The 12,078-nt window shown below is 49.8% G+C and overlaps 1 protein-coding gene across 1 annotated transcript in view; it reads right to left on the bottom strand.

The window, feature by feature from the left end:
* Positions 1-5,429, bottom strand: part of TSPAN32 (tetraspanin 32) — a 33,541-nt gene extending 28,112 nt beyond the window's left edge. Inside the window, exons 1-3 of the mRNA XM_009288743.2 lie at positions 5,364-5,429; positions 3,194-3,308; positions 1,775-1,872 (exon numbers count right to left, since the gene is read on the bottom strand). Coding sequence (XP_009287018.2) covers positions 1,775-1,872; positions 3,194-3,308; positions 5,364-5,429 — 279 coding nt within the window. The remainder of the gene's footprint in view (positions 1-1,774; positions 1,873-3,193; positions 3,309-5,363) is intronic.
* Between the last annotated feature and the right edge of the window lie 6,649 nt (positions 5,430-12,078).

The raw sequence follows: 12,078 nt of genomic DNA, 5'->3' as shown, positions 1-12,078 counted from the left end.
CTGCCAGAGACGGTGGAAACGGAGCTTAAAGGCAACCAAGGGGCATCCCGTTATCCCCTGCTGAGAGCAGAGTGGGATGGATGCCTCACCTCCACAGCCGCGGGGAAAGCACCTCGCACCCTTCCTCCTCTTCCTACAGGAAATGATATCGTGTCTTCACTGCAATGGTATCATCAGAGATCCAAAATGTCCTCCCCCAGAGGACCCAAACTGTGAATGCTAAAGCAAAGTGAACAGGATGCCCTAGGAACCACAGAGAAAAGTAAATAGCTACTTTGGGGTTTCTGCCAGCCAGGGGTTTCTTTGGTGGCCAGAGCTTGGCTGTGTTACACCAAACGGGCTGGGCTGGGGGTGTCCACGAGGGGCTGGAGGAAGGGACCTGCTCGTCCTCACCCCCATGGCAAGGGGAAAGGAGAGCAGCATCAGGTGGCTCTCGGAGGAGGACAGCAAAGCTGGAGTTCGCTGGATATGGTTTTCTTCAACTACCCCTTCAGGAAACAGCTGTGATTTTAACAACCTCTTTTACCTAGTGGCATGTCCCAAACCATACTGCACACGGAGTAAGGCAACCGAATAAACATTACAGAGAAGTTCAACTGTATTTTCAGGCAGCCCTGACAATCTCCCCTAGCCTGTACATGCCCATCTGTTGTTTTAGATGTGGTAATTGCAGGCACACACTAAAGTATACTTCAGCAAAAGAAAAGGGAATTATATGTACCCTGCTAGCAGTATTCATGGGAACTGTGTCACTCAGGCCCCTTCGAGCATCTCGGACAGAGAGAGGAAGACTGCATATTGAGAAGTGAAAACATTAACTTCAGTAGCTGCTTTGCACTAAGTTTTAAAGGTGTCCGCTTCTCATTTCCACCATCAGTACCATTTTCCCCAATTACATATATTAGATAAAACTCTTGAAAGCTAGTTTATGTATGACAGCAATGCAATTATTTTATATTAAGCACAGCTTCTTGCACAGCAACCTACCTGTTAACTCCTGCCCTTCACACAACATGGGCAAACATGCAGGGAGCAGCGCTTTTCCACTCATCCCTCCAGCCCCGAGGCTGGAAGTTGCTCCATTCAGACTAAGCCCTGTATGCAGGCTATGCTTTTAAATGGAGCTGAGCTCACAGTCAAGTTTACTAATGCTGGCATGGTCTGGGCCCAAACAGGCACTTCGCTGTGGATGATGGAAAGGAGAAAGGTGGCATTTCAGCTTTTGTGGTACGCCTCCACCTTCTCCTTGGAGGCTGAAACTGAGGGTCCAGCCCAAAGCCCCTGTGCCTGCTGCCATGCTTTGTATGCCCTGCACCACCACTGTGGTAGATGTTTGCAGTGAGGGAGGGAAGGAGGGAGGCTAACTTTGCTGTCACAAGTCAGAGGAACAACTCAAAAGCGCACTGCTAAGGTTTCCCCACACAAACCATGTGTTGACTTGCTGAGAAAAAAAAAATACGCTGGGAATCGTCATCACTGCAATTGCTTTGGCAGATAAGCACCTCCCTTTGACCCCGCTCTGAAAGCTGCATACACAGCACCTTGGCAAAAGAAACAAGGTGCAGAAGGATGCAGTCCTCAGCTGGAACAGCTCTGCAAGGTCATGCCTTTTACAAAAATGTCCCCTTGCAGCACAGGGTGGAACAACAGGACGTCCTTCCCCAGGCATGCATACTCCTGGGCACAAGGCAAAACAGCCCCCAGCACCACATTTTAAGGTTATCAGCCCAAGGTTACAAAGAGCCCCTCCCAGGCAGTCCCTCCCAATACGCACCATGGCGGTGAGGCACTGCGATTCCTGCACCGTGGCGGCAGAGCTCAGCAGGGCTGCAAGGATCAGGGTCATGCTGAGGCAGATCCCAAAGTAGAAAGCTGGAAGGAAGCCGGACATGGGAGCTGCGGTCAGACACCAAGACTTTAGGGCTAACGGAGGCCTGGTCTGATGCTTTTGCCCAGAGAGGGGCCAAAAAGTGCATTTTGGGGAGCTGGTCCAAGAGGACCAGGTTGCAGAATAGAAATTGTTTTATAACTTATTAGTACCCCCCATCTGCGTATGCTTTGCTTGTCCGGCAGGGCTGTAAACCTCTGAGTGGTTCCCACAGCTCCAGCAGAGCAAAGCACCCTAAAAGGGTGTTGGTCCACCCAACAGACCACAAGCTGTCAATTATTTCAGCACTCCGATAAGGATCCCCCCAAATGGGGGGGTGCTGATGTGCAGCAGCTGTCCCATGGCCCTTATCAGGACTTCGTGTGCTGCTAATCTGGTGCAACACTTGCCCTCCAGTTTCCTCCTGGCTAAGGCAGGGTCACAGCCAGTACCCCAAGGCAGTGCTCAAGGACCACAGCACTGCGAAGGGCTTTGCAACCCTCACTCAGGACTAACCGTGCAAAGAGTTAACACTTGCAAGCAAAGCAAGTGGAAACGAGAGGGGTGGCTGGGAAGGGAGAGGCCTTCAAGGCTGCATTAAGTGCCAATCTATATAGCCCCTGGTGTGTGTAGGAAAGGGGGGGAGCTGTACCTTAGCTTTGGACTAACATAGTTTTCACACCTGCCTTGTTAAACTGAAATTGAGAGCCAGGATCTAGAGACTGTATGAGCATGTTTAAGCCCAGAGTATAGCTTGGGAGAAGCAGCAGATGCGAGTGCAGCAGAGTCGAGCGGAGTATTTTAGTATCTGGATTGTTTTCATCTCTTTGCTCTAGCCTTGTACCCGAGACTGAGTTTATATTTCTCCCTTGTGTAGGGAAAACCCCCCACATTTCCTCCAAAACCAGGTGTTTCCATGCATTTCTCCTCCCAGCCTCAATTTTCTATGCTCTGCTTCAACTCCCGTAACAATCCCTCTTCCCACATCCCCAGGGCCCTTCCAGCCCCACTGCACCTTTAGGTCCATCTTTGGCTGAGCCTCCTCTATGCTTTCATTGCAGCACAGGGGAAGGATGGAGAGACAGAGGACAGGAGCAAATGCAGCAGCACCTGAGCACCCTGTGCTCCCACAACACCCTTCAGTGCCAGGCATGCGGGTCTGATACAGAAAAAAGTGTCTGTGGGACTGCGTTAGCCCTAGTACATCCTCCAAAAGCCAGCCCCTGCCTCTTTCTGTGATGCCTCTGCATTTCCTTTGACTGCTCTGGAAGACTTTGCAGCTCCTGGCTTCACCAAAGGTCTTGCTGAGATGTGACCATGACGTACCTGCGTGGTGGATGACCCTGTAGGAGTTGCTCTCCAGGGAGATGTCGCTGATGAGGGTGAAATGGAGCCCGTAGTGGGTGACTGTGCTTAGTGTGGCAATGGACAACCCCAGCAGCTGGAAAAGAAGGTTTTTAGGAAGGGATTGACAAAGCAGCAGCTCCTGCTGAGTGCACACAAAGCTTTGAGGTGTATCTGTATACTCCTGAGCCCCATGCAGGTGCAGACAGCCTGATCATCCAAAGAACACTGCATGTACCCCAAAATGCACGTAAAAGGACAAACCCCAGACACTTAAACATACTAAAGCTCTTTTTCTCTCTTGCATAACGAGCGCACATGACACTGCACAGCCTGCAGTCTCTTGGCCGGTGTCTATGGATGAAATTCCCACCACGTGAAGAAAGCCCAGAGGATCGATGCTCTTGCAGCACACCTGTGCAGTCCCACTCTGGTCTGCAAAGTACGCACGTGCAGTTATGAGGACTGCCAGCTTCAAGAGTGGTTTTGGGCTGGGATGATGTTCTCTGCTTTACCCTTTGCAATGCTAGTCCCATTGCCTGCTGTTGGCTATATTTCCTGTTGTAGAGTGCAAAGAACCGAGTCTTGTACTACTCTAAGTAATCTGTGCTGGTTTCTGTCTCCACAACGTGCTGCTGGGCCATCTGTGCTTCTGTCCCATCTCTGAGAGCACTTGTATGCCTAAGGCACGGGGTGACTATGAGCACGTTACCCTCCATGTTGCCCAGAGCACGTCCAGGCGATGGAGAAGGAACATTTCTGATGGCACCTGGCTCTAGGGCAGGGCTCCCTGTAGCACGACTGGTGGCAGAGCTGGGACGGAGGCACCAACAGCAGGACAGTTAAAAACCCCTCCAACTCTAGTGTAATGAACATGGAAAATACAAGATGTGAAGCCGCTCCTAGCTCCTAAGATAAGGTTTCATCATTTTGTGCCTTTACAATGTGGAAACACAAGGCAGCTATCCCTGTGTCAAATGTGACATAATCCCCACTGTATGACATTTTCTAATAGCTTTTGCTGGAGACTTATAGTTTTGGAGACTAAATACATCCAAACCATAGCATTTTCTCCTTATAAATAACCTAATTTGTGGCACCTACTGATCCTTCATGCTGTGCATTACTGCATATCTCGACCCACGCCCAGCAAAATGCTAAGTGCAACACCGGTTAGCTCAGATTTCTGAGAAACACCAGTCTAAAATCCTCCCAACAGCAATAACATGATTCTAGCCATCCATAGTGGCTGTGCCTTAACATCTCCTCTAAACATGTTTGGTACCAATCCTCCTTTGATTTCCTCCAAATGACATATTTTGTTATTTGGAAGAGACAACAACGTACAGCCACTACAGCCAATGGTCTTGAAATGTTGAAATTTGGGCAAACTATAAATTTCACGTGTGGCCCAAAATAAGGTATTACCTTTTAATTACACTCTTTCCAAGCCACCAACCCTCTTTGAACTAAATACAGATTATTATTATTATTATTTTTTAAGCTTGAAAGTTTTGATTAAGTGAAAAGGCAACAAGCACATACAACTCGAAAACATCCAGCAGAAGCGTTCCCCAGTTTCCACCGTTTCCCATCGGCTCTAACAGCAGATGTCAAGAAGCTCCCCTTGAATTTGCTTCAAAAGCTGATAAAAAGGATCCCTAGAACTGCTTTCACTTTGCGGTGCAGATCCACAGGTCTCTCACATATGCTTCCATCGAAGCCTTGCGGTTTCATATCCTCACTGATCCCACCTGCAGCCGACCACCCTCCCAGCAACAAGTGTGACTGCAGCAGGTCCATCCTCCCTCCTTTGCTCCAAGGAGACAGGAGCAAATACCTTTTTGCTGAAAGCCACCCATTCTGCCGGCAGTGACCTTTCCTTTCTCCTTCGAGGCAGCCGCTGGGTTGTGAAAGAGCTGCAGCGGCATGACAGCCCTGAGAAACCAGAAGTCTATCAGTGGAGGGGGGGGGGATGCTGGCGGCCAGTGATAACCACCCAGGGTGCAACGATAACTCGGGCAGTTGGCTTTGCTTGCCCTCCGCCCACGAAAAACAGAACGTGGGAAAACCTGACCCTCGCCGAGTGGGGATGGGAAAGGCAACGGTTCACCTCGATTCTGCAGAGATCCCCCCAAACCTGCCTGCTCACCATGACACAGAGGCTGGTCACCAGCAGCTGGCACTTGGTGGTCCTCATCCCGCACCTCAGTCCCATGGCTGCTTGTCCCCAGAGAGAGCTGGCAGTTGGTCCCTCCAGCTCTTGATAAAGCCTAGGTTTCCACCAAAGGGAGGCATGGCCACAGCGGGGCCTGTCGGGAAGTGTAGTCCCCACCACGTGCCGATGCACCTCCTCCTGCCCTATTATTAAATCCTGTTTAGAGCAGCCGCCTTCTGCCTGGGCTCTCAGTGGGCTGCCATCAGCTCCAACACACAGCCAGCTGGGAAAGAAGGAAAGGCATACAGAAAAACAGCCTTTCACGGAGTTCGGAGCGAATCTCCTTAAAAAATTTTTTGAAACTCTTAAATCAAGAGTCAGTATCAAAATACCCTGTTTTTCGCTTTCCCTGGGACGCAGTTTTGCTTAAGGAACATTGTCACTAACTATTTTTTTTTAAATCTGCATAAATAGTATCTTGGGAAAAAGTTTAGGAAAATGTTATTTAGAAAAAAATAACCTGTTGTTTAAAGAAGAATCAAAACACCCAAATAGATCTGCATAAGAGTCTTTCCTTCCCCATTTAAAAAATGTCACATGGCAATAAACTTTGGCTGAGACTCTATTAAAACTTCTGTTTGCAGACGAGGGAAAAAAATCCCTTTGGTAGTATTTTATTCAGGAAAATGGCTATATGTAAATATAACCCCCTGCTCAGGAGACCCTCACTGTCCATGGACATTTTGACTCTGTCCTTTCCCCTCTCCTAGCACTGAAGACCCCATGGACCCACGGCTACAGAAGACTCAGGTGACTTCTGGTCCTCAAAAGCAGCTGCCTGCTGGATGCGTATTTCCCGAAAGTAAATCGCAAAGAAGCCTCAAGAACCATCTGGCCAAAGGGAGACTGAATGACTGACTGCCTTAATCATCCTTGGTTTCGGAGTGAGACCGGTGGAAAAGAGGTGAAACAGAATAATGGAAAATAGTCACACTCCCCCCAGACGGCAAAGAAAGGGGGGGGAAAGGTAAAACCATCCCACATCAGTAGCTGTAGCTACAGGAAAACGACAAAGAAGAAGGAGGAGGGGAGTGAAAAAAGGAAGGAAGATGCATTTTGTAGAGCAAAGAGAAGCAAGAGAAAGTGAGTTGCACAAAGCCATGTGCACAGGAAAAAGCATGTCATGACTTTCTGACTACATCACCAGCTTTCTTGGAAGCTTTCTTGCAAAACATCGTGGTTGCAACCTCCTGAGACACCAATGAAGGCTGCCACAGCTGTTTCCGAAAACAGGTGTCCCCCATGGCTTGTGGGTGCCTGCCCTGGTGGGGCTGCCCGTTGCCCAGCAGGAGACACTGATGTACCCATGGGCACACAGAGACCTTCCTACTCCAGCCACCAGCTAGAAACCACCTGAGAAAGACCAACAGATAGGCAGCAGGGAAGGAGAGCAGTGGGGAGAGGACTACAGAGAGAGGGCAACAGCCTGGGGAGGCAGCTGATGCCCAGCCACACATGTCTAGGAGCAGGAACCAGACACCACCTGCAGCAGCGCAGACCCCCCTGGGGACAGGAGTACAGCTGCAAGGTGACCATGTCCACTCCCCACCATGGGCCAGGTGGGGAAAGTGCCTTATAAAACACTGTGGTGGAGTTAGGACTGCATCCAAATGCAGAGCTGTTAGCACCCGTCATTTCTTCTGGCACTACGGGACAGCCGGTTGTGTTGTCACGTGCATTTTCAAGGGGAATGACCACCAAAGAGGCACAGATATAAAGGCAGCAGGGCTGGTCCACAGGTGGAGTTACAGGTTAAATCTGGAAGGGTTGCAGGAAGGTATGAAGCACAGCTCTGTGTGTAAAACCAGCCTAGAAGCCCGACCAAAAGCAATGGTGAGGTTAGAAGCGAGGGCGTAGCCGTGGTGCACACCGTGAGCACACCTGGAGCCTGTTTCACAGCAAGGGACATGAGAAAAACCATGCAGCCCATCTTCATTTTCCCCTAGACCCCAGTTTCCTTCCCCAACTCTAAATGCATGCTACCGGAGACCTGTGCAAAGCCAGATCTCACACTAGAGGTCCCCACAGTCCAGCAGAAACCCTTCCCAAAGGCCTGCATGATTCAAGTGGGCTTTCTGAAGGGAATAGATGGGCAGTTCCCTTCCCAGTTCCCCAAAGGTCTCCTCTGTCCGTGCAGGAGCCTCGCACCTCACTGCAGGACCACCTGAGAGGTCACAAAATCATCATCTACACCCCTTGGAAGTGCTCCTAGTCTCTCTACAAAAGATGCTCTACCTCCTTTTGTCTCCAGCCATAAAAACAGGCAACTTCACTGCCTCACCAAGCTCTCAAAGCAGGTCTGTAACTTTAAACACCTGGGTTTAAACAGATGTTTCCTCTGGTTTGGTTGCGAATGCCTATTCCTGGGTAGTTTGCCCATGTCCTCTGATGATTCAGGTGCTTCTCCCAACTCCAGCGCTTGGTGCTCTGCCTTCATGCCTGCTCCCTCGATTACCTGCTGTATTTTGGGGGTGGAGGCATTTTCTGCTGTGTCTCTTTCCTCCATCTTACACTTCATCCCATATAGGTATGGCTTGAAGGATTTCTCTCTGAGGCAGAACATATGTGAATTTCTAACATCAAAAAATAATAAACGGCAAAAGAAGTTACTCCCTCCCCCAAAAGAAAGTCAATAGTAGGAGCATTAGACGACCTGGGGCATTAAGAGGTTGGGCTCTGATTGAGGGAGGCACATTTGGCACATGCAAGGGCACTACCGAAGTGAGCGCAGAGGGAGCATGCGTGCTCATCTTAACTGTGGCCATCGAAAGGGGATCTTTACAACACTTCACTTTCTCCAGGATTAAATTTCCTCTGGGTGCCGTGCCATTGGCATACACCTGCCTTGGCAGCTCTCTGCCCAGGGAGCCCTGGAGAGAAGCAGGTTGTCCCCCCAGCCCCATCCCAGCGGGAAGAGAGGCAGGGCTGGAGGCACGCGGGGGAACCGTCCCCACAGCCGGCATGCGGGCTGAGCAGCGTGGCTTTTCCAGCAGGACTAGGCCTCCTGCCTGCCCTGCCGAGTTTTATCAGTTGGTCCCCTTTGTAAGAGCACAACTTATCGCTCCCAAACGCGGTGCAAAAACCACAGGTGACCACAGCTCCCACCTGCAGCTTCCTCCCTTATCTCTGGTTATCAGCTGAAGCACGGAAAGAGGGTAGCGAGGCTGAAAATACCCCAGGGAGCCCAGGTGCCCTCTTCCTCTAGCCTTGTGGCAGCTTGCAGCCTTCTGTTAGGCTGTGAAAATACATACTGGCATCCCCAGCTGCATGGCTGTCGGTGGCACGTGCCACCTCATCCAGAAGGAAAGGATTGATTTAAAAAAGGGAACAAAGCCAGATAATATTTTTTGCAGAGCTAAAAACCTCCAACCCTCTTCTGAGCTGGAGGGAAATGCTGCCCACACTGTCAGATGGACATCCTAAAAAAGCTGCGGGATTTGATGCATTAATGGGGTGAACTTGGGAGACTGAACATAAAAGAAGAGGCTGAATTCATGCTAGTGCTTTCTTGCTGTCCACTTTTCTGGCTCTTGCTCCATCGATGCAGCCACCGATGATGCAACAGCAGCACCCCAGCCCCAGTGGCTTGAACTCCAGCCAAGACAGCATGTAGGAGAAACCTCCCCCTCGGCTTTGGGGCGCTGCTACTCGTGCTCCCATGAAAGGATGGGCTGGAGGCAGGGGAGAGGAGGTTGCCCCAGAAGGCAAAACTACACCTGTCGTGCAGGCAGGACACATCTGTGCCAGGTCCCTGCCGCCTCTTGGGAGCCTCCTCCTTTGCCAGCCCACACCACCGTTAGGGAAAATACATCTCCTCCATGGTACAAAATAGCTCCAAATGTGGCAGATTTACAAGTGTCACTGGCTCAGCCCATTCAGTCCCTCAGCTACTGCCCATAACACGGCTATATTCACCGTAGAGCTCGCTCGTAAATAAAACATGCCCATATCAAACTGCACCAAAGCCGTATGAATGACGGGAAGCCAGGGAGACCTCACAGCCTGTGTCTGCCTTCCTGGGCGCATCACAAGGATGCATTGTAAAGGCTGCTTAGCATTCATATAGCACATACGCACAATCAAAGCTAAAAATCAACTTTTAAACCCGGGGCTGTCTCTTTTCAAGAAGGGAAGGAGACGAGAAAAGGGGGAGGTGCTGGGCTTTGCCAAGCTTCAGATGCTCCATACAACTCTGCTGTGAATGGAAATAAGGCTGGCTGGAGGCTGCCTTGGAAGAAACAAACCGGAGAGAAATCATAAAATCTCCAAAGGACTTCTTTATTATTTCCAAATTGTGTCTCAGAAATCCTCCAGTGATTCCCAGGCATTTTGAAATTAATTGTAGGTGAGCAAAAAAAATGTCAGAAGAGTTATTAAAAATGTACATCAAGCCCAAGAAAGATTACATTCGAGAAGAGCATAAGCTGAAGACAGGGAGTTCCCTTCAAAGAATAAACTCGAATAAACTTCTTTCCCCCCAAAAGTGAAACAACTATACTCATAGCTCTAAAGCACACCCCCTACTTAAACTAAGTTCTTTTTTCTTTTCCATGTGGTATCTAATTGCAAACCGTAACTGCCCAGGAGCCAGCTGTGCTGGTGATAGACCTAAAGACACAACTCTAGCCCTGCTCTCAGCAAAACCAGTGCAAGCAGAGCCCAGCCTGGCAAGCAGAGATTCACCTGCTTGCCAGGGAGAATGGGGCTGCTTGACTGCCCCTCACCATTTATTTCTGGCATTTGCTCTCTCGAGCCTTATCACAATGGGATCTCTATTGCTTTCCACTGAGGTCCAGAAAGTTTTGGCAAAAAACCCCAGAAGCTCATGTCAGCTGGCTGTAACGCATGGGTCACAGCGGGACTGACCCAGCACTTCATCTGCCACGTTCCCACCGACACACGTGCCAACTCAGGTGGCAATGTTTTGCCCTCACCTTTGGCAGACGCAAGAAATAACATGTAGTGTCAGGGCTCAGAGGCCCTTCACTGCAGAGTTACCCTCTCTCCGAGCAGAGTTCGCCCACCTTGCATCACGCTGGCTGTAGCCACACAGGGCTGCGAGGTGTCCTCACCAACCATGCGTTTATCACTTTTGCCTTACCTGTGCCAGGAGAGGAGAATTTCTTCTCCCCACCCTCTGGGGACGGGTAGCATATTGCTGGATGCTCTCTCTCCCCAGATTACAATCAGGAAGTTGATTGTGAACACAGTGTTTAATGATGTCTTGTTCTACTGGATCTTACATAGTCATTAACTTTATAAAGAGATTTCAAATAAGATTACATTTCTCAGAGTACGAGATGTACCTACCTTCCTTCAGACTATCTGGAAACCAGCTGTATTATTAAGAAAGCGTAAGCAGTTGCTTTGTGCTGTACTCAGGCCCACACCCGACCCCACCCTCTGGGGACGGGTAGCATATTGCTGGATGCTCTCTGATTACAGATTACAATCAGGAAGTTGATTGTGAACACAGTGTTTAATGATGTCTTGTGATCTTACATCTTACAAAGTCATTAACTTTATAAAGAGATTTCAAATAAGATTACATTGTACGAGATGCGAGATGTACCTACCTTCCTTCAGACTATCTGGAAACCAGCTGTATTATTAAGAAAGCGTAAGCAGTTGCTTTGTGCTGTACTCAGGCCCACACCCGACAGCCACATCTGGCTGGAAACACACGTCGCGATCAGCAGCCCTGAAGCCAATTCGGACAAGCCAAGTTTGTCCCTGAGCCGAGCATGGAATCACTGGGGCTGGAGGCTGCACGCTCTCCCTTGAGACTGGATTTACTGGTGTTTGAACTGTGCGTTATTAATGAAAAAAAATCCCTGTAGTTATTTTTGTATGATAAAAATCCACTTATTACTCTTGAGCGTGGCTCTTCGATACAGAAGGTTTTCTCTTGAAAAGTTTCAAAGACAACAGCTTCCTCTTTCCTGTGAGAAAGGCTTGCATCAGAAATTAAAGACAGGGTAATAAAAGACCATTGATATTACTCCATTGCAGTGATGCCCTTTCTGCCTAAGCCACTACTGCTAGTGAGCGCAAGGTAAACCCTGCGCCAGCCAAGCCAGCTTTGCAGATGCTGAAGACAAGCGCCAGCATTACATAGCTTGAGCTGAGCAAGTGATCCTGTGACCGCTCGTGCACACAAGCACGTTCGTACGTGCAAGCAGCTCCCCTGCGCTTCCCAGGAACCCACCAGGCAAAATGCGCCCGCCTGCGTCACACGCCACGAGCTGCTCCTCTTCGGGCCAAACCCTTCAGAGGAGCCGTGCGGCTGCTCACAGTTTTTCCCCCAGGTCTATGGCGTGGCCAAGAACGTCTCAAAAGCCACTGAATTTGGGTGCTAAGCCTGATGCATGCTTGAGTGGGATTACCAGAAATGCGAAGCACTCGCAGGCTCCTTCCTGTCACTTCCAGGAATTTCGCCTGGCTGCCTGCGACGCTGCAGTGGGGCTCGCTCCTTCAACCCGCCGCCTTTGCAACCGATCCCCAGGAAAAGTATTTCCCATCCAACATGGTGGAGCCTTGCTACTCCCTAAATACCCCATGCAGGTAGAAAAAAGCCCCCTCCATGTCACATCTAGAAATCACGGATGGCTCTTTGGATGACTATCCATCATCCGCCGAGAATGGTGGG

The sequence above is a fragment of the Aptenodytes forsteri genome, unplaced genomic scaffold, assembly GCF_000699145.1.
Source record: "Aptenodytes forsteri isolate BGI_AS27 unplaced genomic scaffold, ASM69914v1 Scaffold8, whole genome shotgun sequence".
Taxonomy (NCBI): Eukaryota; Metazoa; Chordata; class Aves; order Sphenisciformes; family Spheniscidae; genus Aptenodytes; species Aptenodytes forsteri.
Note: the sequence above shows the minus strand (reverse complement) of the source record. Positions and strands in the feature narration are given on the sequence as shown.